At 41.9% G+C, this 26,721-nt stretch overlaps 1 protein-coding gene across 8 annotated transcripts in view; it reads right to left on the bottom strand.

Moving 5' to 3' along the window:
* The window catches only part of LOC110485227 (rho GTPase-activating protein 17), a 63,499-nt gene that overhangs the window by 32,828 nt on the left and 3,950 nt on the right, over positions 1-26,721 (bottom strand). For 6 of the 8 annotated variants that reach the window (XM_090194020.1, XM_090194027.1, XM_090194026.1 and 3 more), the window contains exon 2: positions 13,907-13,946. In XM_090194020.1, the coding sequence (XP_090050146.1) occupies positions 13,907-13,946 (40 nt within the window). Of the gene's footprint in view, positions 1-4,474; positions 4,562-13,906; positions 13,947-26,721 lie in introns of all 8 variants that reach the window. The other 2 variants (XM_090194025.1, XM_090194021.1) reach the window with 1 other exon arrangement.

Raw genomic sequence — 26,721 nt, 5'->3', positions numbered from 1 at the left:
TTCCATAGCCCACTATCTCCTTCCATAGCCCACTATCTCCTTCCATAGCCCACTATCCCCGTCCATAGCCCACTAATAGCCCACTATCCCCTTCCATAGCCCACTATCCCCTTCCATAGCCCACTATCTCCTTCCATAGCCCACTATCCCCGTCCATAGCCCACTAATAGCCCACTATCACCTTCCATAGCCCACTATCCCCTTCCATAGCCCACTATCTCCTTCCATAGCCCACTATCCCCTTCCATAGCCCACTATCTCCTTCCATAGCCCACTATCTCCTTCCATAGCCCACTATCACCTTCCATAGCCCACTATCACCTTCCATAGCCCTCTATCTCCTTCCATAGCCCACTATCTCCTTCCATAGCCCACTATCCCCTTCCATAGCCCACTATCTCCTTCCATAGCCCACTATCTCCTTCCATAGCCCACTATCTCCTTCCATAGCCCACTATCTCCTTCCATAGCCCACTATCCCCTTCCATAGCCCACTATCTCCTTCCATAGCCCACTATCTCCTTCCATAGCCTACTATCCCCTTCCATAGCCCACTATCTCCTTCCATTGCCCACTATCTCCTTCCATAGCCCACTATCTCCTTCCATAGCCCACTATCCCCTTCCATAGCCCACTATCTCCTTCCATAGCCCACTATCTCCTTCCATAGCCCACTATCTCCTTCCATAGCCCACTATCTCCTTCCATAGCCCACTATCTCCTTCAACAGCACAATATCCCCTTCCATAGCCCACTATCCCCTTCCATAGCCCACTATCTCCTTCCATAGCCCACTATCTCCTTCCATAGCCCACTATCTCCTTCCATAGCCCACTATCACCTTCCATAGCCCACTATCTCCTTCCATAGCCCACTATCTCCTTCCATAGCCCACTATCTCCTTCCATAGCCCACTATCTCCTTCCATAGCCCACTATCTCCTTCCATAGCCCACTAATAGCCCACTATCTCCTTCCATAGCCCACTATCCCCTTCCATAGCCCACTATCCCCTTCAACAGCACAATATCACCTTCCATAGCCCACTATCTCCTTCCATAGCCCACTATCTCCTTCCATAGCCCACTATCCCCGTCCATAGCCCACTAATAGCCCACTATCCCCTTCCATAGCCCACTATCCCCTTCCATAGCCCACTATCTCCTTCCATAGCCCACTATCCCCGTCCATAGCCCACTAATAGCCCACTATCACCTTCCATAGCCCACTATCCCCTTCCATAGCCCACTATCTCCTTCCATAGCCCACTATCCCCTTCCATAGCCCACTATCTCCTTCCATAGCCCACTATCTCCTTCCATAGCCCACTATCACCTTCCATAGCCCACTATCACCTTCCATAGCCCTCTATCTCCTTCCATAGCCCACTATCTCCTTCCATAGCCCACTATCCCCTTCCATAGCCCACTATCTCCTTCCATAGCCCACTATCTCCTTCCATAGCCCACTATCTCCTTCCATAGCCCACTATCTCCTTCCATAGCCCACTATCCCCTTCCATAGCCCACTATCTCCTTCCATAGCCCACTATCCCCTTCCATAGCCCACTATCTCCTTCCATAGCCCACTATCTCCTTCCATAGCCCACTATCTCCTTCCATAGCCCACTATCTCCTTCCATAGCCCACTATCTCCTTCAACAGCACAATATCCCCTTCCATAGCCCACTATCCCCTTCCATAGCCCACTATCTCCTTCCATAGCCCACTATCTCCTTCCATAGCCCACTATCTCCTTCCATAGCCCACTATCACCTTCCATAGCCCACTATCTCCTTCCATAGCCCACTATCTCCTTCCATAGCCCACTATCTCCTTCCATAGCCCACTATCTCCTTCCATAGCCCACTATCTCCTTCCATAGCCCACTATCTCCTTCCATAGCCCACTATCCCCGTCCATAGCCCACTATCTCCTTCCATAGCCCACTATCCCCTTCAACAGCACAATATCCCCTTCCATAGCCCACTATCTCCTTCCATAGCCCACTATCCCCTTCAACAGCACAATATCACACCCACAAACTTTAAAAAGGGGAAGTGATCCAATGATGGTGTTGTTGATGGGAAGAATGGAGATATGGATATAGGGTCCACACCCTCACTCCACTGTGCTCTATTTCAGTCTACTTCTGGTATGGGGCTGTGATCAAATAATCATATCAAACTGTTCCAGTCCACAACCTCGAAAAGGAAACACAATGAGGGGATCTTAGTACAGACTAAAGATGTGCCTGTGTGCTCCATCCCCTATAGCAGGGCTATTTAACTCTCCCTCTACGAGGTCCGGGGCCTGATGCTTTTCACTTGTACCTGATAATTCATTCCACACACCTGGTGTCCCAGGTCTAAATCACTACATGGTTAGAGGGGAACAATGAAAAGGTGCTGTGGAACTGGCTTCCAGGTCCAGAGTTGACTTTGAATGCCCTAAATTATGTTGTTTTAGTATGAGCCTGTAAATAAATCATCATATTCAACAAACTATTAGAGTCTACAAACTAAACTACTGTATAAAAAGGAAGTGAAGCAGGGGGTTTTAACTTGAACATGTGTTTATGAGGTCCACACACAGTGGCCTTCTTAGTGTACTTCCTGTATGGGACTATGAGCAAAAGTATTACAGTCAGCAAACTATCTTATTCCAAGCAAATGAAATCCCAACGCCATGTGTGTAACTAAAGGAGGGGGTTCTGGAGGACAGTGATTTGCCTATACAGTCCACAGTAGTCTGATAAAATTTCAGTATGAGTGTGTTGTTCTCTGTTGCTAAGTGTCTTCTTCCTCTTCTGTTTCACTGTAACCACCAAGCTGGTTCTGCAGCCACGGTATTGGCTGGGAGAGCTCTCTCACACACTCTCTCTCTCGCTCTCTGTCTCTCTTGATCTCACGATCACGCTCTCTGGCTCTCTCGCTTGCGCACTCTCTCTCTCTCTCTCTCTCTCTGGTGCACTCTCTCTCTCTCTGGCACTCTCCACCACACTCTCTCAATCCCATGCATTTCTCTCCAGCTGCTTCTCCATGCCAGCTGGGGTGAAGCGCTCTCTCTCTGGATCCAATTGATTCAGTGTAACAGTGATCCTGGGCAGTGATTCATGTCTGCTAGTAATAACTGTAATGTGTATCCAGACCCTCATCACTGGGTGCCAGGGTGCCGGAGTAGGGTTGCGTCCCAAATGGCACCCCCATACCAGTAGTGTACTACTCTGTCCAGGGCCCATAGGGTTCTGGTCAAAATTAGTACACTATACAGAGAATAAGGTGCCATTTGGGACAGAGCCTTGAGTTTTGACAGAAGGTGGTGGTCAAAAGAGAAGGAGTTCAATAACAGCAATGGAGAAGTGACTTCTGAAAACAAACACTGGTCTCATTCAGCACTACTGATGGGAAGAAACAGACAGACAGATAAACAGAACAATATATAGTATTACACCCTGCCCGGGAGACTGGCCTGGAGACTGGCCTGGAGACTGGCCTGGAGACTGGCCTGAAGGCTGGCGAGAGATGAAATAAGGAGTACATACACACAGACCCCACCCTCACCTTCCTCCCTCCATTATGTGTTATGATGTTTAAAGGTTTACAGGCCTATTATTGAGGATGTCTTTTTCCAGCAGACAGCCCAGATCAGTAGCCAGTAAAAACAGTCAGTGGAATGAGCAGCCAGTTGACCCCTGACCCTGGCTCAAAGGAAATATGGAACATCCAGTGCAGTGAGTCAGAGCAGTGCTGACGTGGGGTTTAGGCTTTGTCCTCTGAGACAGCTTCTCTCTCTCTCTCCCTTTCTCTTGGTGTCTCTCTCTCCCCTTCCCCCACCCATCTCTCTCAAACAAAATAAAATGTTATTGGTCACATACACATATTTAACAGATGTTATGTTATTGTGGGTGTAATGAAATGCTTGTGTTCCTAGCTCCAACAGTGCAGTAGTATCTAACAATTCACATCAATCTAAAAGTTAAACAATGGCATTAAGAAATATATAAATATTAGGATGAGCAATGTCACAGTGACATCGACTAAAATCCAGTAGAATAGAATACAGTATATACATATGAGATGAGTAAAGCAGTATGTAAACATTATTCAAGTGACTAGTGTTCCATTATTACACACACACTGTATATAGATTTGTTTCTATTGTGTTATTGACTGTACGTTTGTTTACTCCCTGTGTAACTCTGTGTTGTTTGTGTCGCACTGCTGTGCTTTATCTTGGTCGCGTCGCAGTTGTAAATGAGAACTTGTTCTCAACTGGCCTATCTGGTTAAATAAAGGTTAATTTAAAAAATTTGAAGTGACCAGTGATTCCATGTCTAGGGCAGCAGCCTCTAAGCTGCAGGTTTGAGTAACCGGGTGGTAGCCAGCTAGTGATGCCTATTTAACAGTCTGATGGCCTTGAGATGGAATCTGTTTTTCAGTCTCTCGGTCCCTGCTTTGATGCACCTGTACTGACCTCGCCTCTCCCAACATCTTTTTCCCAGGTGTCAGTCCACTCCAACAGACACGGGCCGGTCTGACAACGCCAGCTCCTCTCCTGTTACTGATTCAAACATGTCCAAACAACATGACCACTTAGCCATTTAAATACACAGATGCCCTGCATAACTAAAGTGCCACATTTCAACTGGCTAAACTAACATTCAGTGCATGTTGAGGAAAGTTGGTAATGTATCATGTTATTGAACGTGATCTGCACACTAATATCTACCCCTTGGAGATAAATAAAGTGGATTAAACAAAATTGAGCTGTGCCTTGTTAGACCATAATAGAACAAGGAAACTGTGACTGTATCTATAGACTAAACCCTATGGTGTAGGGAGGGCTATCCTTTCTGGAGTTGGGTAATAAAACACATTGCAAGCAGACACACCTGTAACTTGCCAGATGGATAAGGCTAACATTATGAATGAATCATCTGTGGTAAACTAGAGGTTTACAAGATGTCTGCATGCCATTTGCTACAATACCTAGTCTCTCTTGACACATTGAGCTACAGTACCTGGTCTCTCTTGACATATTGAGCTACAGTACCTGGTCTCTCTTGACACATTGAGCTACAGTACCTGGTCTCTCTTGACATATTGAGCTACAGTACCTGGTCTCTCTTGACACATTGAGCTACAGTACCTGGTCTCTCTTGACATATTGAGCTACAGTACCTGGTCTCTCTTGACATATTGAGCTACAGTACCTGGTCTCTCTTGACATATTGAGCTACAGTACCTGGTCTCCCTTGACACATTGAGCTGCAGTACCTGGTCTTTCTTGACACATTGAGCTACAGTACCTGGTCTCTCTTGACATATTGAGCTACAGTACCTGGTCTCTCTTGACACATTGAGCTACAGTACCTGGCCTCTCTTGACACATTGACTTAAAGTACCTGGTCTCTCTTGACACATTGAGCTACAGTACCTGGTCTCTCTTGACATATTGAGCTACACTACCTGGACTCTCTTGACATATTGAGCTACAGTACCTGGTCTCTCTTGACACATTGAGCTACAGTACCTGGTATCTCTTGACACATTGAGCTACAGTACCTGGTCTCTCTTGACAAATTGAGCTACACTACCTGGACTCTTGACATATTGAGCTGCAGTACCTGGTCTATCTTGACACATTGAGCTACAGTACCTGGTCTCTCTTGACATATTGAGTAGTAGTACCTAGTCTCTCTTGACATTTTGAGTTAAAGTACCTGGTCTCTCTTGACATATTGAGATACAGTACCTGGTCTCTCTTGACATATTGAGCTACAGTACCTGGTCTCTCTTGACATATTGAGCTACAGTACCTGGTCTCTCTTGACATATTGAGCTACAGTACCTGGTCTCTCTTGACATATTGAGCTACAGTACCTGGTCTCTCTTGATATATTGAGTTACAGTACCTGGTCTCTCTTGACATATTGAGATACAGTACCTGGTCTCTCTTGACATATTGAGCTACAGTACCTGGTCTCTCTTGACATATTGAGCTACAGTACCTGGTCTCTCTTGACATATTGAGATACAGTACCTAGTCTCTCTTGACATATTGAGTTAAAGTACCTGGTCTCTCTTGACATATTGAGATACAGTACCTGGTCTCTCTTGACATATTGAGCTACAGTACCTGGTCTCTCTTGACATATTGAGCTACAGTACCTGGTCTCTCTTGACATATTGAGCTACAGTACCTGGTCTCTCTTGATATATTGAGCTACAGTACCTGGTCTCTCTTGATATATTGAGTTACAGTATCTGGTCTCTCTTGACATATTGAGCTATCCACCCGCAAACAGCAAACTGTGGGTTATATCTGTATATTATAGTGTATCTGTTGACATTAATTGAATGTGTCTGCCATCTGTCTCTGTCTGTTTGTTTACGGTGTCATTGTTTATGTGTATGCCTGTGTTTGTATATGCAGGCATATGTGTATAGACATGCCTGTATACACTGAGTGTACAAAACATTAAGAACACCTGCTCTTCCCATGACACAGACTGACCAGGTGAAATAGAGTAAAAGCTATGATACCTTATTGATGTCACTTGTTAAATTCACTTCAATCAGTGTAGATGAAGAGGAGAAGACGGGTTAAAGAAGGATTTTTAAGCCTTGAGACAATTCGACATGGATTGTGTATGTGTGTCATTCAGAGGGTGAATGGGCAAGACAAAAATCCCCAAAAGTTCTCACAAGGATAGTAAAACAAGGAAAATTCTACCTTGTGGGGACATTTCCCACAACCCCATGAGGACAAAGGTTATTTAAGCTTAGGGGTTAGGTTAAGGGTTCGGAGTTAGGTTTAGGGTTAGGTTAAGGGTTCGGAGTTAGGTTTAGGGTTAGTGTTACAGGTTAGGGTTAGGTTAAGGGTTCGGAGTTAGGTTTAGGGTTAGTGTTACAGGTAAGGGTTAGGTTAAGGGTTCGGAGTTAGGATAAGGGTTAGTGCTACAGGTTAGGGTTATGGTAAGGGCTAGGTCCCCACGAGGGTAGAAGAACATAATGTGTGTGTTTGTGTGTACATGTAGGCATACTTGCGTTTGTATATGCAGGCATTACCCTTCAAGGGTGAAAATGCCTGTATAAAACCCACCAGGCTCCAGAAAGGAACTCTGAATGCTGGAACTAGACTGTCATCCATGTGATACGAACCATAGCCCTGACTTGGACTGCCCTCACACTCAGAGAGACATTAGCATTCAACTAGTGAAGCACATTCCAGTGAGCAGGGGAAATAGATAGTAGGAGTGTCTTGGGCAGCACAAAGCACTTCTGCAGGAGCAAAGTTTAGCTGAGGGAGAAGTTGTGGGAGGGAATCCCTATCTCCTGAATTCTTCCCAGGGGAGAGTCTTGAGGGAGTTAAAGGCTGTGTCTCAATACATGTAAACAGCTTCTTACTGCATTCTCACCAAGGAAGAGTCAGTCAGTATAGCAGGGAGTTAGGATGTGTCTCAATACATGTAAACAGCTTCTTACTGCATTCTCACCAAGGAAGAGTCAGTCAGTATAGCAGGGAGTTAGGATGTGTCTCAATAGATGTAAACAGCTTCTTACTGCATTCTCACCAAGGAAGAGTCAGTCAGTATAGCAGGGAGTTAGGATGTGTCTCAATACATGTAAACAGCTTCTTACTGCATTCTCACCAAGGAAGAGTCAGTCAGTATAGCAGGGAGTTAGGATGTGTCTCAATACATGTAAACAGCTTCTTACTGCATTCTCACCAAGGAAGAGTCAGTCAGTATAGCAGGGAGTTAGGATGTGTCTCAATACATGTAAACAGCTTCTTACTGCATTCTCACCAAGGAAGAGTCAGTCAGTATAGCAGGGAGTTAGGATGTGTCTCAATACATGTAAACAGCTTCTTACTGCATTCTCACCAAGGAAGAGTCAGTCAGTATAGCAGGGAGTTAGGATGTGTCTCAATACATGTAAACAGCTTCTTACTGCATTCTCACCAAGGAAGAGTCAGTCAGTATAGCAGGGAGTTAGGATGTGTTTCAATATTTGTAATCAGTTTCCTCGGCCTCAATTTACAGTAAGTACCTCCATCATGGTCATTCATATGTGAAAGATTGGATTTCACTTTCCTTTCCACATCACTTTTACCTGTTATGTTATTTCAGTTTGTGATTATGAAGATAAGAGCAGAGGAGTGGAGGAAAGGAAGCCATTCCTGACTATTGAGATGCACTCTTATTTATAGTCAATACCTTCAACTCAGCCTAAAGTCAGCCTAAAATCCCATAGTGCATTGTGATAATAACCAGTAAGTACATATTCTATACATTGTTCACTGTCTATGTAGTTTCAGCATCCCTATCCATTCCTGTTCTGTTTGTCTATTCAGTCCTAGAAATTGTCACTGTTAACCAGGTGCTTATGCTGTGTGAATATTAAGACAAGCTTAGGTTCACAGTTCACTAAGGCAGGTCCTAAAAGTGTGACTCAAGTCATTTTTATGAAGAGCTGAGAGAGGTGTGTAGAGTTGTCTGGCACTCACACTCCCACTTTCACTTCCTCTGCTCCACTTTTAACACACTCCTTCTCTCTCTTAAAGACAATGTCTATTCAATAGAGCATGGAGACTCACTTTCTTTCACTCTCTCCTCCTCCTCTCAGTTAACATACTCTCTCTCCTCCTCTCAGTTAACATACACTCTCTCTCCTCCTCTCAGTTAACATACACTCTCTCTCCTCCTCTCAGTTAACACACTCTCTCCTCCTCCTCTCAGTTAACATACTCTCTCTCTCCTCCTCTCAGTTAACATACACTCTCTCTCTCCTCCTCTCAGTTAACATACACTCTCTCTCCTCCTCTCAGTTAACACACTCTCTCTCCTCCTCTCAGTTAACATACACTCTCTCTCCTCCTCTCAGTTAACATACACTCTCTCTCCTCCTCTCAGTTAACATACTCTCTCTCTCCTCCTCTCAGTTAACATACACTCTCTCTCCTCCTCTCAGTTAACATACACTCTCTCTCGTCATCTCAGTTAACATACACTCTCTCTCCTCCTCTCAGTTAACATACACTCTCTCTCGTCATCTCAGTTAACATACACTCTCTCTCCTCCTCTCAGTTAACATACACTCTCTCTCCTCCTCTCAGTTAACATACACTCTCTCTCGTCATCTCAGTTAACATACACTCTCTCTCGTCATCTCAGTTAACATACTCTCTCTCTCCTCTCAGTTAACATACACTCTCTCTCTCCTCCTCTCAGTTAACATACACTCTCTCTCTCCTCCTCTCAGTTAACATACTCTCTCTCTCCTCCTCTCAGTTAACATACTCTCTCTCTCCTCCTCTCAGTTAACATACTCTCTCTCTCTCCTCCTCTCAGTTAACATACACTCTCTCTCTCCTCCTCTCAGTTAACATACTCTCTCTCTCCTCCTCTCAGTTAACATACACTCTCTCTCTCCTCTTCTCAGTTAACATACTTTCTCTCTCTCCTCCTCTCAGTTAACATATACTCAGCCACTTTATTCAGCTGCCATGTTGTTCTCCCTGGCACATCATGGACACAGTATGTGTTCTGGAGTAAAACAAGCTGCCACAGTCTGTTCTGATTGGAAAAACATGGTAACCGTCTTTCTCACACATCGCACCTGGCAGCGCATCACTGAAAACCAGACACAACAACAAACCCTTGCCAACAGCCTTGTTTCAAGACCAGAGTCAAGATTTCTTACCAAAAATAGACAGGATGTGTTTCTGTGTGTGTACATTGACTAAATCCCTCATCACTAAATGACTCATGTTGCATCTCTCTCTGCTAGGAGGGGTTATGAAGATGGAGGTAGACTGTGAACTTGATAACATGGCTTGAAACAAACGGTTCTGCTTTAGCCAACTTGTCTTGCCAAGTTTACAAGGCAATGCATTATGTAATTCAGAAAAAATCACAGGTTCACTAAATTAAATTACTCCCGTTACTCCCATAACATGTTCCATCTAGTCAACACATGTTCCATCTAGTCAACACAAGTCATCACATGTTCCATCCAGTCAACACAAGTCATCACATGTTCCATCTAGTCAACACAAGTCATCACATGTTCCATCTAGTCAACACAAGTCATCACATGTTCCATCTAGTCAACACAAGTCATCACATGTTCCATCTAGTCAACACAAGTCATCACATGTTCCATCTAGTCAACACAAGTCATCACATGTTCCATCTAGTCAACACAAGTCATCACATGTTCCATCTAGTCAACACAAGTCATCACATGTTCCATCCAGTCAACACAAGTCATCACATGTTCCATCTAGTCAACACAAGTCATCACATGTTCCATCCAGTCAACACAAGTCATCACGTTACACCCAGTCAACACAAGTCATCACGTTACACCCAGTCAACACAAGTCATCATATGTTCCATCTAGTCAACACAAGTCATCACATGTTCCATCTAGTCAACACAAGTCATCACATGTTCCATCCAGTCAACACAAGTCATCACGTTACACCCAGTCAACACAAGTCATCACGTTACACCCAGTCAACACAAGTCATCACATGTTCCATCTAGTCAACACAAGTCATCACATGTTCCATCCAGTCAACACAAGTCATCACATGTTCCATCCAGTCAACACAAGTCATCACGTTACACCCAGTCAACACAAGTCATCACGTTACACCCAGTCAACACAAGTCATCACGTTACACCCAGTCAACACAAGTCATCATATGTTCCATCTAGTCAACACAAGTCATCACATGTTCCATCTAGTCAACACAAGTCATCACATGTTCCATCCAGTCAACACAAGTCATCACGTTACACCCAGTCAACACAAGTCATCACGTTACACCCAGTCAACACAAGTCATCACATGTTCCATCTAGTCAACACAAGTCATCACATGTTCCATCCAGTCAACACAAGTCATCACATGTTCCATCCAGTCAACACAAGTCATCACGTTACACCCAGTCAACACAAGTCATCACGTTACACCCAGTCAACACAAGTCATCACGTTACACCCAGTCAACACAAGTCATCATATGTTCCATCTAGTCAACACAAGTCATCATATGTTCCATCTAGTCAACACAAGTCATCACATGTTCCATCTAGTCAACACAAGTCATCACATGTTCCATCCAGTCAACACAAGTCATCACATGTTCCATCTAGTCAACACAAGTCATCACATGTTCCATCTAGTCAACACAAGTCATCACATGTTCCATCCAGTCAACACAAGTCATCACATGTTCCATCCAGTCAACACAAGTCATCACGTTACACCCAGTCAACACAAGTCATCACGTTACACCCAGTCAACACAAGTCATCACGTTACACCCAGTCAACACAAGTCATCACATGTTCCATCCAGTCAACACAAGTCATCACATGTTCCATCCAGTCAACACAAGTCATCACGTTACACCCAGTCAACACAAGTCATCACGTTACACCCAGTCAACACAAGTCATCATATGTTCCATCTAGTCAACACAAGTCATCACATGTTCCATCTAGTCAACACAAGTCATCACATGTTCCATCCAGTCAACACAAGTCATCACGTTACACCCAGTCAACACAAGTCATCACGTTACACCCAGTCAACACAAGTCATCACATGTTCCATCTAGTCAACACAAGTCATCACATGTTCCATCCAGTCAACACAAGTCATCACATGTTCCATCCAGTCAACACAAGTCATCACGTTACACCCAGTCAACACAAGTCATCACGTTACACCCAGTCAACACAAGTCATCACGTTACACCCAGTCAACACAAGTCATCATATGTTCCATCTAGTCAACACAAGTCATCATATGTTCCATCTAGTCAACACAAGTCATCACGTTACACCCAGTCAACACAAGTCATCACGTTACACCCAGTCAACACAAGTCATCACGTTACACCCAGTCAACACAAGTCATCACATGTTCCATCTAGTCAACACAAGTCATCACATGTTCCATCCAGTCAACACAAGTCATCACGTTACACCCAGTCAACACAAGTCATCACATGTTCCATCTAGTCAACACAAGTCATCACGTTACACCCAGTCAACACAAGTCATCACGTTACACCCAGTCAACACAAGTCATCACGTTACACCCAGTCAACACAAGTCATCACGTTACACCCAGTCAACACAAGTCATCACGTTACACCCAGTCAACACAAGTCATCACATGTTCCATCTAGTCAACACAAGTCATCATATGTTCCATCTAGTCAACACAAGTCATCACATGTTCCATCTAGTTAACACAAGTCATCACATGTTCCATCCAGTCAACACAAGTCATCACGTTACACCCAGTCATCACATGTTCCATCTAGTCAACACAAGTCATCACATGTTCCATCTAGTCAACACAAGTCATCACATGTTCCATCCAGTCAACACAAGTCATCACATGTTCCATCCAGTCAACACAAGTCATCACGTTACACCCAGTCAACACAAGTCATCACGTTACACCCAGTCAACACAAGTCATCACGTTACACCCAGTCAACACAAGTCATCACATGTTCCATCCAGTCAACACAAGTCATCACATGTTCCATCCAGTCAACACAAGTCATCACGTTACACCCAGTCAACACAAGTCATCACGTTACACCCAGTCAACACAAGTCATCATATGTTCCATCTAGTCAACACAAGTCATCACATGTTCCATCTAGTCAACACAAGTCATCACATGTTCCATCCAGTCAACACAAGTCATCACGTTACACCCAGTCAACACAAGTCATCACGTTACACCCAGTCAACACAAGTCATCACATGTTCCATCTAGTCAACACAAGTCATCACATGTTCCATCCAGTCAACACAAGTCATCACATGTTCCATCCAGTCAACACAAGTCATCACGTTACACCCAGTCAACACAAGTCATCACGTTACACCCAGTCAACACAAGTCATCACGTTACACCCAGTCAACACAAGTCATCATATGTTCCATCTAGTCAACACAAGTCATCATATGTTCCATCTAGTCAACACAAGTCATCACGTTACACCCAGTCAACACAAGTCATCACGTTACACCCAGTCAACACAAGTCATCACGTTACACCCAGTCAACACAAGTCATCACATGTTCCATCTAGTCAACACAAGTCATCACATGTTCCATCCAGTCAACACAAGTCATCACGTTACACCCAGTCAACACAAGTCATCACATGTTCCATCTAGTCAACACAAGTCATCACGTTACACCCAGTCAACACAAGTCATCACGTTACACCCAGTCAACACAAGTCATCACGTTACACCCAGTCAACACAAGTCATCACGTTACACCCAGTCAACACAAGTCATCACGTTACACCCAGTCAACACAAGTCATCACATGTTCCATCTAGTCAACACAAGTCATCACGTTACACCCAGTCAACACAAGTCATCACGTTACACCCAGTCAACACAAGTCATCACGTTACACCCAGTCAACACAAGTCATCACATGTTCCATCTAGTCAACACAAGTCATCATATGTTCCATCTAGTCAACACAAGTCATCACGTTACACCCAGTCAACACAAGTCATCATATGTTCCATCTAGTCAACACAAGTCATCATATGTTCCATCTAGTCAACACAAGTCATCACATGTTCCATCTAGTCAACACAAGTCATCACATGTTCCATCTAGTCAACACAAGTCATCACATGTTCCATCCAGTCAACACAAGTCATCACGTTACACCCAGTCAACACAAGTCATCACGTTACACCCAGTCAACACAAGTCATCACGTTACACCCAGTCAACACAAGTCATACTGTATGTTAATGGTTGCATTTGACTTGACAGTGTCTAAGGCTGCTGTGACTGAATATAAAGTGGAAGCAGGAGACAGAATACTAATATTCACCTGTAGAAGGTCATCACTCAGCACCTCAGTCTTCTCGGCTCTGTGGAGGAAAACACATAAGAGGTCAAAGGTCAGATAGGCAGACATAATAGGGCGTATTCATTACAGAGAGTTCCAATATAAGTGCAGTGTGTAGATCAGAAATGCTAGCCTGGTTAAACCTGACTGAACTGTGCGCTCACCAGAAACAATGGTGAGTGCAGCGTTCAGTCTGGTTCAACCAGGCTACAGAAACACTTCTCTGTTGTAAAGAATAGAAAATGGTGTCAGTTCTATACAGTTCTATGTATTTCTACCTGCAACATGGTGGTATTTAAGATATCATATGGTATGGAAAGGCCAACTGAGCCTAACTGTAGTGCAGGGCCTGTGTCAGAGTTGTGCCAAATCACACTCTCTCACAGTTTATAAGACTTCTCTACTGATTAAAACAACTATGCAATTCCAGGAGTGACTGAAAGACTTAATACGTGAACTATTGTGGTACTGTAGTGGTGCTGTAAGCCTGCAACTCCACTTTATTTCAACTTAGCAAGAGTAAAGTTGCAGTGGAAAGAGAATGAACAGAGATTGGCCGAGTAAATAGTGTCTCTCTCTACTTCTCCATCTCTGAGCCAATACTACGACAGGTAATGAAGACTAGCCTGTCTTACTGATTAGGGGCAAGTCATAGGTAACGTCATAGCTAACATTGCACTTTATTTCTCTAGACAACGCAGCCGGCAGCCCTACAGCAACAAAATACTTTCTGCTATGCTATGAGTGGTCTGGGCCTGGGTCGACGAGAGAAAGAAAGCTTTCAGGAAACTCACCCTGGACTACCCTGCACAACAAACATCACAAGTAGACCTAACTCACTCATACACACCGACACTCCACACCTCTGCCTGTGGCTGTTTCCAGGGAAAGGGCCTGTTAGATCCTACCCCTGTTAGAACACACACTTCCTGTTTCCTGAATTCCAGCCTTTGTTATGGCAACAGCAGGAGGTGAGAGGTCTGTTGATGTCTCAAACATGTAATACCCACCAGTCAACTAGTATGTTGGAGGAGAGAGAGGAGTGGAGAGTTTCCTGACATTATTCCAAAACCAAAATGCACTATCCCATACAGCTGTGGTTTCAAGGGTTTTCTTGGCACTGTGACAGACTTAAAGCCATTCAAATGTTCTTGAGACCCAATAAGCGAAAACTGTTCGTCGACGCAATCTAGCATTCAGCAACAACGAATCAGGTGCAAGAGAAACCCATATTGATCTTCCTGATCCACCTTTTGGGAAACACAGCCTACCAATCGTAACACCATCATTCACTGTGGAAAGAAATAACAGCCAATATTCTCCATAGACCTATCCCTACATCTGTAATAACACACAGTTCCCTTTAATCCAGTGGAGTGGTGGTCCCTGCACTAGATTTTCTCAGCACTTAACAAAAGACAGACCTAGAGTGTGTTGGGAAGTGATCATTAGCTCGCCATTTATAGGGTTCTGATAGTGAAGTGATCATTAGCTCACCATTTAGAGGGTTGTGATAGTGAAGTGATCATTAGCTCACCATTTAGAGGGATCTGATAGTGACGTGATCATTAGCTCACCATTTAGAGGGTTGTGATAGTGAAGTGATCATTAGCTCACCATTTATAGGGTTCTGATAATGAAGTGATCATTAGCTCACCATTTAGAGGGTTGTGATAGTGAAGTGATCATTAGCTCACCATTTAGAGGGATCTGATAGTGACGTGATCATTAGCTCACCATTTAGAGGGTTGTGATAGTGAAGTGATCATTAGCTCACCATTTATAGGGTTCTGATAGTGAAGTGATCATTAGCTCACCATTTAGAGGGTTGTGATAGGGAAGTGATCATTAGCTCACCATTTAGAGGGATCTGATAGTGAAGTGATCATTAGCTCACCATTTAGAGGGTTCTGATAATGAAGTGATCATTAGCTCACCATTTAGAGGGATCTGATAGTGAAGTGATCATTAGCTCACCATTTAGAGGGTTCTGATAATGAAGTGATCATTAGCTCACCATTTAGAGGGTTGTGATAGTGAAGTGATCATTAGCTCACCATTTAGAGGGTTGTGATAGTGAAGTGATCATTAGCTCACCATTTAGAGGGTTGTGATACTGCTGAGCCAGCAGGATTGCTACAGAAACTTAGGTCCTCCCCACTCACACGTGTGCACGTACAGCCACACACACACACACACACCATCTTCCCCAGAGGGCACTCTCCTCTTACCGGAGTCTGGGCCAACAACCTACAGTAATGCTCATTGGGATCAATTAACCCACTCAGACACACACATCTATTACCTAATACTGTTGTAACCCACTGAAATAATACCTTACTATACCCTGCACATTACTGTACCAAGCCCCTGCTTTACTGTAAATGGTACCGCTGGTATACAGTACACCAAATAGAAACTGTGTCTATGATCTATCCCACTGAAAGTAGCAGAATTGTATAAAAGGGATAGTTCAGCGGTTTTACATATTTACATGTTTGCTCCCTTACCTTGAAAGCAGTCTATGGACAAGGAGTGACTGAAATCTACACTTAGTTTTTTGTTAAATCGCTGAACCATCCCTTTAATTGGTGAAGTTTAAAATCAACCAGAGAGACTAGGGATGGATATATCTTAATCTGTAAAGGCCACATAAATCAAGCCCTGATATCATCTAGACCAGACAAATGACAGCTCAAACCAGAATATCCACACAGACCATTCAGTAAAGTATCTCGTTACTGAGAAGACATGGCCATTGGTTGGCCTGGGGAGGTAGGAGGCTAAGAGCAGAGCAAAACAATCTATAATGAATTAGCATTGATTTGAGCTAGAATAACTGCATTGAGCTAGCAGACATTATTCTAAGAATAGACATCTTGATTGCATTGCTACAGTCAGGACCCCGGGAGAAGAGAGACTATAACACTGAATAAGAAATGAAACATATGTAGAAAGATCAGACCAATCGACTCATCAGAGTCACAACCACCCCATACATCCACTTCTTAGGTCATTCAATTTAGCTTCATATCAGCTTACCATCTTAATATGCTGAGTAATGGTTACATATAGACTTGGGTTAGAAATACATCTCTTCCTCTTTATTTACCTTATCCACGTATTGAGCCCCACGGCTTTGTTACAGAGACTCTCTGTCAAGCTTCTAAACAGGAACCCCTTGCTCTCTGTCTATCAGGTTGGTTATCTATCTATCCAGTCACTGGAACATGTTAGCCAGTGTCTGCTGAAGAGACTGTTCTGGGGGTAAGTTTCAAAGCCTCAGGGCAACATGGTTATGGATAAACTGAGGGGTTGTGGGCTTGGTGGTGCAGCAGTCATGCACCAGCAAAGACCTAATCAAGCCTATTCATCTCATAGGAGGGACATACCATCCTATTTATCTCTTGTGGTTCAACAACTCTTTACACTGTGGTCTACATATTCAACTACTTTACACTGTTGTCTACATATTCAACAACTTTACACTGTTGTCTACATATTCAACAACTTTACACTGTTGTCTACATATTCAACTACTCTTTACACTGTTGTCTACATATTCAACAACTGTACACTGTGGTCTACATATTCAACAACTTTACACTGTTGTCTACATATTCAACAACTTTACACTGTTGTCTACATATTCAACAACTTTACACTGTTGTCTACATATTCAACAACTTTACACTGTTGTCTACATATTCAACAACTTTACACTGTTGTCTACATATTCAACAACTTTACACTGTGGTCTACATATTCAACAACTTTACACTGTTGTCTACATATTCAACAACTTTACACTGTTGTCTACATATTCAACTACTCTTTACACTGTGGTCTACATATTCAACAACTTTACACTGTGGTCTACATATTCAACAACTTTACACTGTTGTCTACATATTCAACAACTGTACACTGTTGTCTACATATTCAACAACTTTACACTGTGGTCTACATATTCAACAACTTTACACTGTTGTCTACATATTCAACAACTTTACACTGTGGTCTACATATTCAACAACTTTACACTGTTGTCTACATATTCAACAACTGTACACTGTTGTCTACATATTCAACAACTTTACACTGTGGTCTACATATTCAACAACTTTACACTGTTGTCTACATATTCAACAACTTTACACTGTGGTCTACATATTCAACAACTTTACACTGTTGTCTACATATTCAACTACTCTTTACACTGTGGTCTACATATTCAACAACTTTACACTGTGGTCTACATATTCAACAACTTTACACTGTGGTCTACATATTCAACAACTTTACACTGTGGTCTACATATTCAACTACTCTTTACACTGTGGTCTACATATTCAACTACTCTTTACACTGTGGTCTACATATTCAACAACTTTACACTGTTGTCTACATATTCAACAACTTTACACTGTGGTCTACATATTCAACAACTTTACACTGTTGTCTACATATTCAACAACTTTACACTGTTGTCTACATATTCAACAACTTTACACTGTTGTCTACATATTCAACAACTTTACACTGTTGTCTACATATTCAACAACTTTACACTGTGGTCTACATATTCAACTACTCTTTACACTGTGGTCTACATATTCAACAACTTTACACTGTGGTCTACATATTCAACAACTTTACACTGTGGTCTACATATTCAACAACTTTACACTGTGGTCTACATATTCAACTACTCTTTACACTGTGGTCTACATATTCAACAACTTTACACTGTGGTCTACATATTCAACAACTTTACACTGTTGTCTACATATTCACAACTTTACACTGTGGTCTACATATTCAACAACTGTACACTGTTGTCTACATATTCAACTACTCTTTACACTGTGGTCTACATATTCAACAACTTTACACTGTGGTCTACATATTCAACAACTTTACACTGTGGTCTACATATTCAACCTCTTTACACTGTTGTCTACATATTCAACAACTTTACACTGTTGTCTACATATTCAACTACTTTACACTGTTGTCTACATATTCAACTACTTTACACTGTTGTCTACATATTCAACAACTTTACACTGTGGTCTACATATTCAACAACTTTACACTGTGGTCTACATATTCAACAACTGTACACTGTTGTCTACATATTCAACAACTTTACACTGTTGTCTACATATTCAACAACTTTACACTGTGGTCTACATATTCAACAACTTTACACTGTTGTCTACATATTCAACAACTTTACACTGTTGTCTACATATTCAACAACTTTACACTGTTGTCTACATATTCAACAACTTTACACTGTTGTCTACATATTCAACTACTCTTTACACTGTGGTCTACATATTCAACAACTTTACACTGTTGTCTACATATTCAACTACTCTTTACACTGTTGTCTACATATTCAACAACTTTACACTGTTGTCTACATATTCAACTACTCTTTACACTGTGGTCTACATATTCAACTACTCTTTACACTGTTGTCTACATATTCAACTACTCTTTACACTGTTGTCTACATATTCAACAACTGTACACTGTGGTCTACATATTCAACTACTGTACACTGTTGTCTACATATTCAACTACTCTTTACACTGTGGTCTACATATTCAACTACTCTTTACACTGTGGTCTACATATTCAACTACTCTTTACACTGTTGTCTACATATTCAACTACTCTTTACACTGTTGTCTACATATTCAACTACTCTTTACACTGTGGTCTACATATTCAACAACTGTACACTGTGGTCTACATATTCAACAACTTTACACTGTTGTCTACATATTCAACTACTCTTTACACTGTTGTCTACATATTCAACAACTTTACACTGTTGTCTACATATTCAACTACTCTTTACACTGTGGTCTACATATTCAACTACTCTTTACACTGTTGTCTACATATTCAACTACTCTTTACACTGTTGTCTACATATTCAACTACTCTTTACACTGTGGTCTACATATTCAACTACTCTTTACACTGTTGTCTACATATTCAACTACTCTTTACACTGTGGTCTACATATTCAACAACTGTACACTGTGGTCTACATATTCAACAACTTTACACTGTTGTCTACATATTCAACAACTTTACACTGTTGTCTACATATTCAACAACTTTACACTGTGGTCTACATATTCAACAACTTTACACTGTGATCTACATATTCAACAACTGTACACTGTGGTCTACATATTTGGTGATGCAGTACTGTCTTTCAGAGCTGCTTTGTCCTCAGAGATAATACATAGCAACAGTGTTATTATTGCAGTATACTACACATACTTTAAGCTTAGTAACAGAAATTAAGATATGGAGGAAAGGAATGCAAAACAGACTGACCACATTAGCCAGTAACATACTGCTGCAATTTGACAAGTGTAGGAAATAACTGCTGATGCTCTTATCACTATGCTAACCTGTAACACATATAGGCTCACCACATACACAGATAAAATATAAACAGACATGCACTGGTGTACAAACACACACACAAACATAGGCTACTCACACACATACACAAGTACACCCCCCCCCCCCCCCTCCACACACACACACACACACCACACACACGTGTAGGCCAATCCCACGCATACACACAAATATATATTAAATAAACACATGCTCAAATACACACACAAAAACACACACTTGTAAGCTACTCACACGCACACACAAAACACATACACCCCCTTCACGCAAGCACACACACACACACACACACACACAGTGACCTCCCATTGACTCAGGTCTGCAAACTACATTACAATCTCTGATTTACTGTATCACAGACATGATGAGTATTCCAGCAGTCTTTCACCAGACCATAGGCACAGTGAGGGAGGTGTTCTACAGCTTTACCACTCTGGTGAAATACAAAGACCCTAATTCATTCACTGGAAACGACACTTTAAAAGTCTTCGTTCAGTGTTATGTGAACATATCTACAGTAAAACTAATCAAGCCTAAATTAATACTGGTATACTCATCTATGGGCCGATTCTTTTAACAATCATTTCATACCTTGAATTACATTGAGACCCAATCACATATGTCTCTTAGGAACTTAATTCCTAAATTAAACTAATATTAAGCTGAATTCTTGGTGGTTTTACAGTCTTTTTATACTCAAAAATAAAATAAAATAAACTGAATCCCTCGCAGGCCAGTTTTGGCCCGCGGGCTACCTGTTGCCGACCCCGACAGCAATGGACTTCTGGTGTGTTGAGTTTTAAACCCATCCTCCAACCCCCACACCCCAGAATGACTAGCTTTATAACTACAGCACCGGAATGCCTAACTTTATAACTACAGTACCAGAATGACTAGCTTTATAACTACAGTAGCAGAACAGAATAACTAGCTATATAACTACAGTACCAGAACAGAATAACTAGCTATATAACTACAATACCAGAACACAATGACTAGCTATATAACTACAGTATCAGAACAGAATGACTAGCTATATAAACTACAGTACCAGAACAGAATGACTAGCTATATAACTACAGTAGCAGAATGACTAGCTATATAACTACAGTACCAGAATGACTAGCTTTATAACTACAGTAGCAGAACAGAATGACTAGCTTTATAACTACAGTACCAGAATGACTAGCTTTATAACTACAGTAGCAGAACAGAATGACTAACTTTATAACCACAGTACCAGAATGACTAGCTTTATAACTACAGTAGCAGAACATAATGACTTGCTATATAACTACAGTACCAGAAAAGATTGACTAGCTATATAACTACAGTACCAGAACAGAATGACTAGCTATATAACTACAGTACCAGGACAGAATGACTAGCTATATAAACTACAGTACCAGAACAGAATGACTAGCTACAGTGGGGCAAAAAAGTATTTAGTCAGCCACCAATTGTGCAAGTTCTCCCACTTATAAAGATGAGAGAGGCCTGTAATTTTCATCATAGGTACCCTTCAACTATGTCAGACAAAATTGTTAAAGAATTCCAGAAAATCACATTGTAGGATTTTTTTAATGAATTTATTTGCAAATTATGGTGGAAAATAAGTATTTGGTCAATAACAAAAGTTTATCTCAATACTTTGTTATATACCCTTTGTTGGCAATGACAGAGGTCAAACGGTTTCTGTAAGTCTTCACAAGGTTTTCACACACTGTTGCTGGTATTTTGGCCCATTCCTCCATGCAGATCTCCTCTAGAGCAGTGATGTTTTGGGGCTGTTGCTGGGCAACACAGAACTTGAACAATTGGTGGCTGACTAAATACTTTTTTGCCCCACTGTATATAACTACAGAAGCAGAATGACTAGCTATATAACTACAGTACCATAATGACTAGCTTTATAACTACAGTACCAGAACAGAATGAGTAGCTTTATAACTACAGTAGCAGAACAGAATACCTAGCTTTATAACTACAGTACCAGAACAGAATGACTAGATTTATAACTACAGTACCAGAACAGAATGACCAGCTTTATAACTAGAGTACCAGGACAGAATGACTAGCTATATAACTACAATACCAGAACAGAATGACTAGCTATATAACTACAGTAGCAGAACAGAATGACTAGCTTTATAACTACAGTAGCAGAACAGAATGACTATCTATATAACTACAGTAGCAGAACAGAATGACTAGCTATATACAGTGCCTTGCGAAAGTATTCGGCCCCCTTGAACTTTGCCACATTTTGCCACATTTCAGGCTTCAAACATAAAGATATAAAACTGTATTTTTTTGTGAAGAATCAACAACAAGTGGGACACAATCATGAAGTGGAACGACATTTATTGGATATTTCAAACTTTTTTAACAAATCAAAAACTGAAAAATTGGGCGTGCAAAATTATTCAGCTCCCTTAAAGTTAATACTTTGTAGCGCCACCTTTTGCTGCGATTACAGCTGTAAGTCGCTTGGGGTATGTCTCTATCAGTTTTGCACATCGAGAGACTGAATTTTTTTCCCATTCCTCCTTGCAAAACAGCTCGAGCTCAGTGAGGTTGGATGGAGAGCATTTGTGAACAGCAGTTTTCAGTTCTTTCCACAGATTCTCGATTGGATTCAGGTCTGGACTTTGACTTGGCCATCCTAACACCTGGATAGGTTTATTTTTGAACCATTCCATTGTAGATTTTGCTTTATGTTTTGGATCATTGTCTTGTTGGAAGACAAATCTCCGTCCCAGTCTCAGGTCTTTTGCAGACGCCATCAGGTTCTTCCAGAATGGTCCTGTATTTGGCTCCATCCATCTTCCCATCAATTTTAACCATCTTCCCTGTCCCTGCTGAAGAAAAGCAGGCCCAAACCATGATGCTGCCACCACCATGTTTGACAGTGGGGATGGTGTGTTCAGCTGTGTTGCTTTTACGCCAAACATAACGTTTTGCATTGTTGCCAAAAAGTTAAATTTTGGTTTCATCTGACCAGAGCACCTTCGTCCACATGTTTGGTGTGTCTCCCAGGTGGCTTGTGGCAAACTTTAAACAACACTTTTTATGGATATCTTTAAGAAATGGCTTTCTTCTTGCCACTCTTCCATAAAGGCCAGATTTGTGCAATATACGACTGATTGTTGTCCTATGGACAGAGTCTCCCACCTCAGCTGTAGATCTCTGCAGTTCATCCAGAGTGATCATGGGCCTCTTGGCTGCATCTCTGATCAGTCTTCTCCTTGTATGAGCTGAAAGTTTAGAGGGAAGGCCAGGTCTTGGTAGATTTGCAGTGGTCTGATACTCCTTCCATTTCAATATTATCGCTTGCACAGTGCTCCTTGGGATGTTTAAAGCTTGGGAAATCTTTTTGTATCCAAATCCGGCTTTAAACTTCTTCACAACAGTATCTCGGACCTGCCTGGTGTGTTCCTTGTTCTTCATGATGCTCTCTGCGCTTTTAACGGACCTCTGAGACTATCACAGTGCAGGTACATTCATACGGAGACTTGATTACACACAGGTGGATTGTATTTATCATCATTAGTCATTTAGGTCAACATTGGATCATTCAGAGATCCTCACTGAACTTCTGGAGAGAGTTTGCTGCACTGAAAGTAAAGGGGCTGAATCATTTTGCACGCCCAATTTGTTAAAAAAGTTAGAAATATCCAATAAATGTCGTTCCACTTCATGATTGTGTCCCACTTGTTGTTGATTCTTCACAAAAAAACACAGTTTTATATCTTTATGTTTGAAGACTGAAATGTGGCAAAAGGTCGCAAAGTTCAAGGGGGCCGAATACTTTCGCAAGGCACTGTAACTACAGTACCAGAACAGAATGACTAGCTTCTCTTGTAAGGCTTATAGCACTACTATAAAGACACAGGGTTGGAAGTGAGTCTACAGTATGAATCATTATACAACCGGTGGATCTAATCCGGGATGCTGATTGGAGAAAACCCCATTCCTGCAGGTGTCATTCCTGCAGGTGTCCACAAATTACCATCGGATAAACTATGACGTTGAAATGCTCCTTTACTCTGTTCCATCTCACTGCGCAATCCACTTTCTCATCAGACCATCCAGGCACTTTATAAACTTGATTTCCACTATAAAAAGCATCTAGATATTATCTCACATTTCTTTTAGACTAGCATTTGGTTTTCAACAGCGGAGATTTGTATAAACCTTGTTGTCTCTCTCTCCGACATTTGCAACATTATTTCAATAATGAAATTTGATCTCCAGCTGTCCCATAGTAATGAACGTGTCGGAAGTCGGGACGAGACAGACAGGCAGACAGCTTTCCTCAGCCATTCCAAATTATGAATCAGCTGGCATCATTTTTATGGCTATTTACAAAGAAATGTCAAAAGGATACAGATAAACAGACTAAATGCACCTAGTTTGCAATTGTGTTAGCTGTGTTGTTGGCTAGCTCCTCTGAACAACAGTGTCCTGATGAGAGAACACATTTTCTATGCCAGGCGAAATCGTGTATCAAATCAGCTGTGTAAAAATAAAGGGGGGGGGGGCATTTGATTACTTGTTCAGCAGTCTTATAGCTTGGGGGTAGAAGCTGTTAAGGAGCATTTTGGACCTAGATTAGCTCATTGTTATGGATGTATCCTAATAAATGTCACTAGAAAACAGTGTAAACAAATGCAAATGCAGCTACTTTGCTATTATTCTGGTTGCACTGTTTGCTGTGACTGTAAATTAGCCGTAGTTGGTTAGCTAGCAATCAAGGGATAAGAACGTTTGCATTTGGAACATTTAGAATGAGCGACTGGGTCGCGTACACAGATACAGTACAAAAAGACTTGGCGACTGGGTCGTGTCTCTGGCAACCAAACTGATAGAACGAACAACCAGCAAACTTAGTTTGTGTCGGGACTATATCTCGTGGAAGGATGAAATAGTATGAATAAATTCCCCAAAAATATTTTGGGGGATGAAAATATGTCCATAATTATTTGAATACGTTGGTAACCCATTGTATAGAAGTGATAATGCCCTCAATGCCGGTGTTTGGAGGATATATTGGCACGGTTTGCTAACGTGCCAATATATCACCCAAACACCGACTAAACCCAAACAGTGGTTCCTTCCTCCTTTTTTATTTATGCTGTCTCCTGGCTGACCAAGCATGGAAATGCTTACTCAATAAACCCCCCCCCTGTGCCCCAGCCTGGCCCGCCTGTCCTTTCCGGAGACAGACAGAGAGGCCCTCATCACCAGGGTGGTGGCATACAGAGGGAAGATTGATATGAATCATTACACCATTAGTACACCACCCTCCACATTGTCCCCATCGACTCCGGAAAAATCTTTTTTGTTTTGTGCAAAAAGTTAGGGTTAAAAGTTAGGGTTAAAAGTTAGGGTAAAAGTTAGGGTTAAAAGTTAGGGTAAAAGTTAGGGGTAAAATGTATTAGTATTATTTTGAGTTTTGTTTCCCTGGTCACTATATTACATGTAGGTATGCGTAATACATACTTTTTTGCATTGATCAAATGGTTTCTCTTCACCACTCTCATCAAAACTACTTTTAGTTTGAGATGTTCATTCTTTTAGTTTGTGACACTCATAGATTCGCAACAAACTTCTGCATAAATCACACCTCATGCAACTCCTGTGTTCAGCCAACTGTTTTTGTGAAAAGTCTTTTGTTTGGTAGGCCTACCAGGCAGTCCCACTGGCAGCAGACCCACAGGAATGTGAGAGTAGAGTAGTTCTGCCAAAAGTGGGTGGCAGCATGCACGTCGGTCTACACTGTGTGTATCCCAAATTACAGCCTATTCACTTTATGTCTTTTCCAACAGTCTTGAAGGAGTTCCCACATATGCTGAGCACTTGTTGGCTGTTTTTCCTTCACACAGTGGTCCGACTCATCCAAAACCATCTCAATTGGGTTGAGGTCGGGGGATTGTGGAGGCCAGGTCATCTGATGCAGCACTCCATCACTCTCCTTTTTGGTCAAATAGATCTTACACAGCCTGAAGGTGTGTTGGGTCATTGTCCTGTGGAAAAACAAATGATAGTCCCACTAAGTGCAAACCAGATGGGATGGTGTATCGCTGCAGAATGCTGTGGTAGCCATGCTGGTTAAGTGTGGCTTGAATTCTAAATAAATCACTGACATTGTCACCAGCAAAGCACCCCCACACCATCACACCTCCTCCTCCATGCTTTACAGTGGGAAATACACATGCAGAGATCATCTGTTCACCCACACCGTGTCTCACAAAGACATGGAGGTTGGAACCAAAAATCTCAAATCTGGACTCCAGACTAAAGGACAAATTTCCACTGGTCTAATGTCCATTGCTTGT

The sequence above is a fragment of the Oncorhynchus mykiss genome, chromosome 12 (genome assembly GCF_057628025.1).
Source record: "Oncorhynchus mykiss isolate SJ-2025 chromosome 12, ASM5762802v1, whole genome shotgun sequence".
Classification (NCBI taxonomy): Eukaryota; Metazoa; Chordata; class Actinopteri; order Salmoniformes; family Salmonidae; genus Oncorhynchus; species Oncorhynchus mykiss.
The sequence above is the reverse complement of the archived record's forward strand: the minus strand, read 5'-3'. Positions and strand labels throughout refer to the sequence as shown.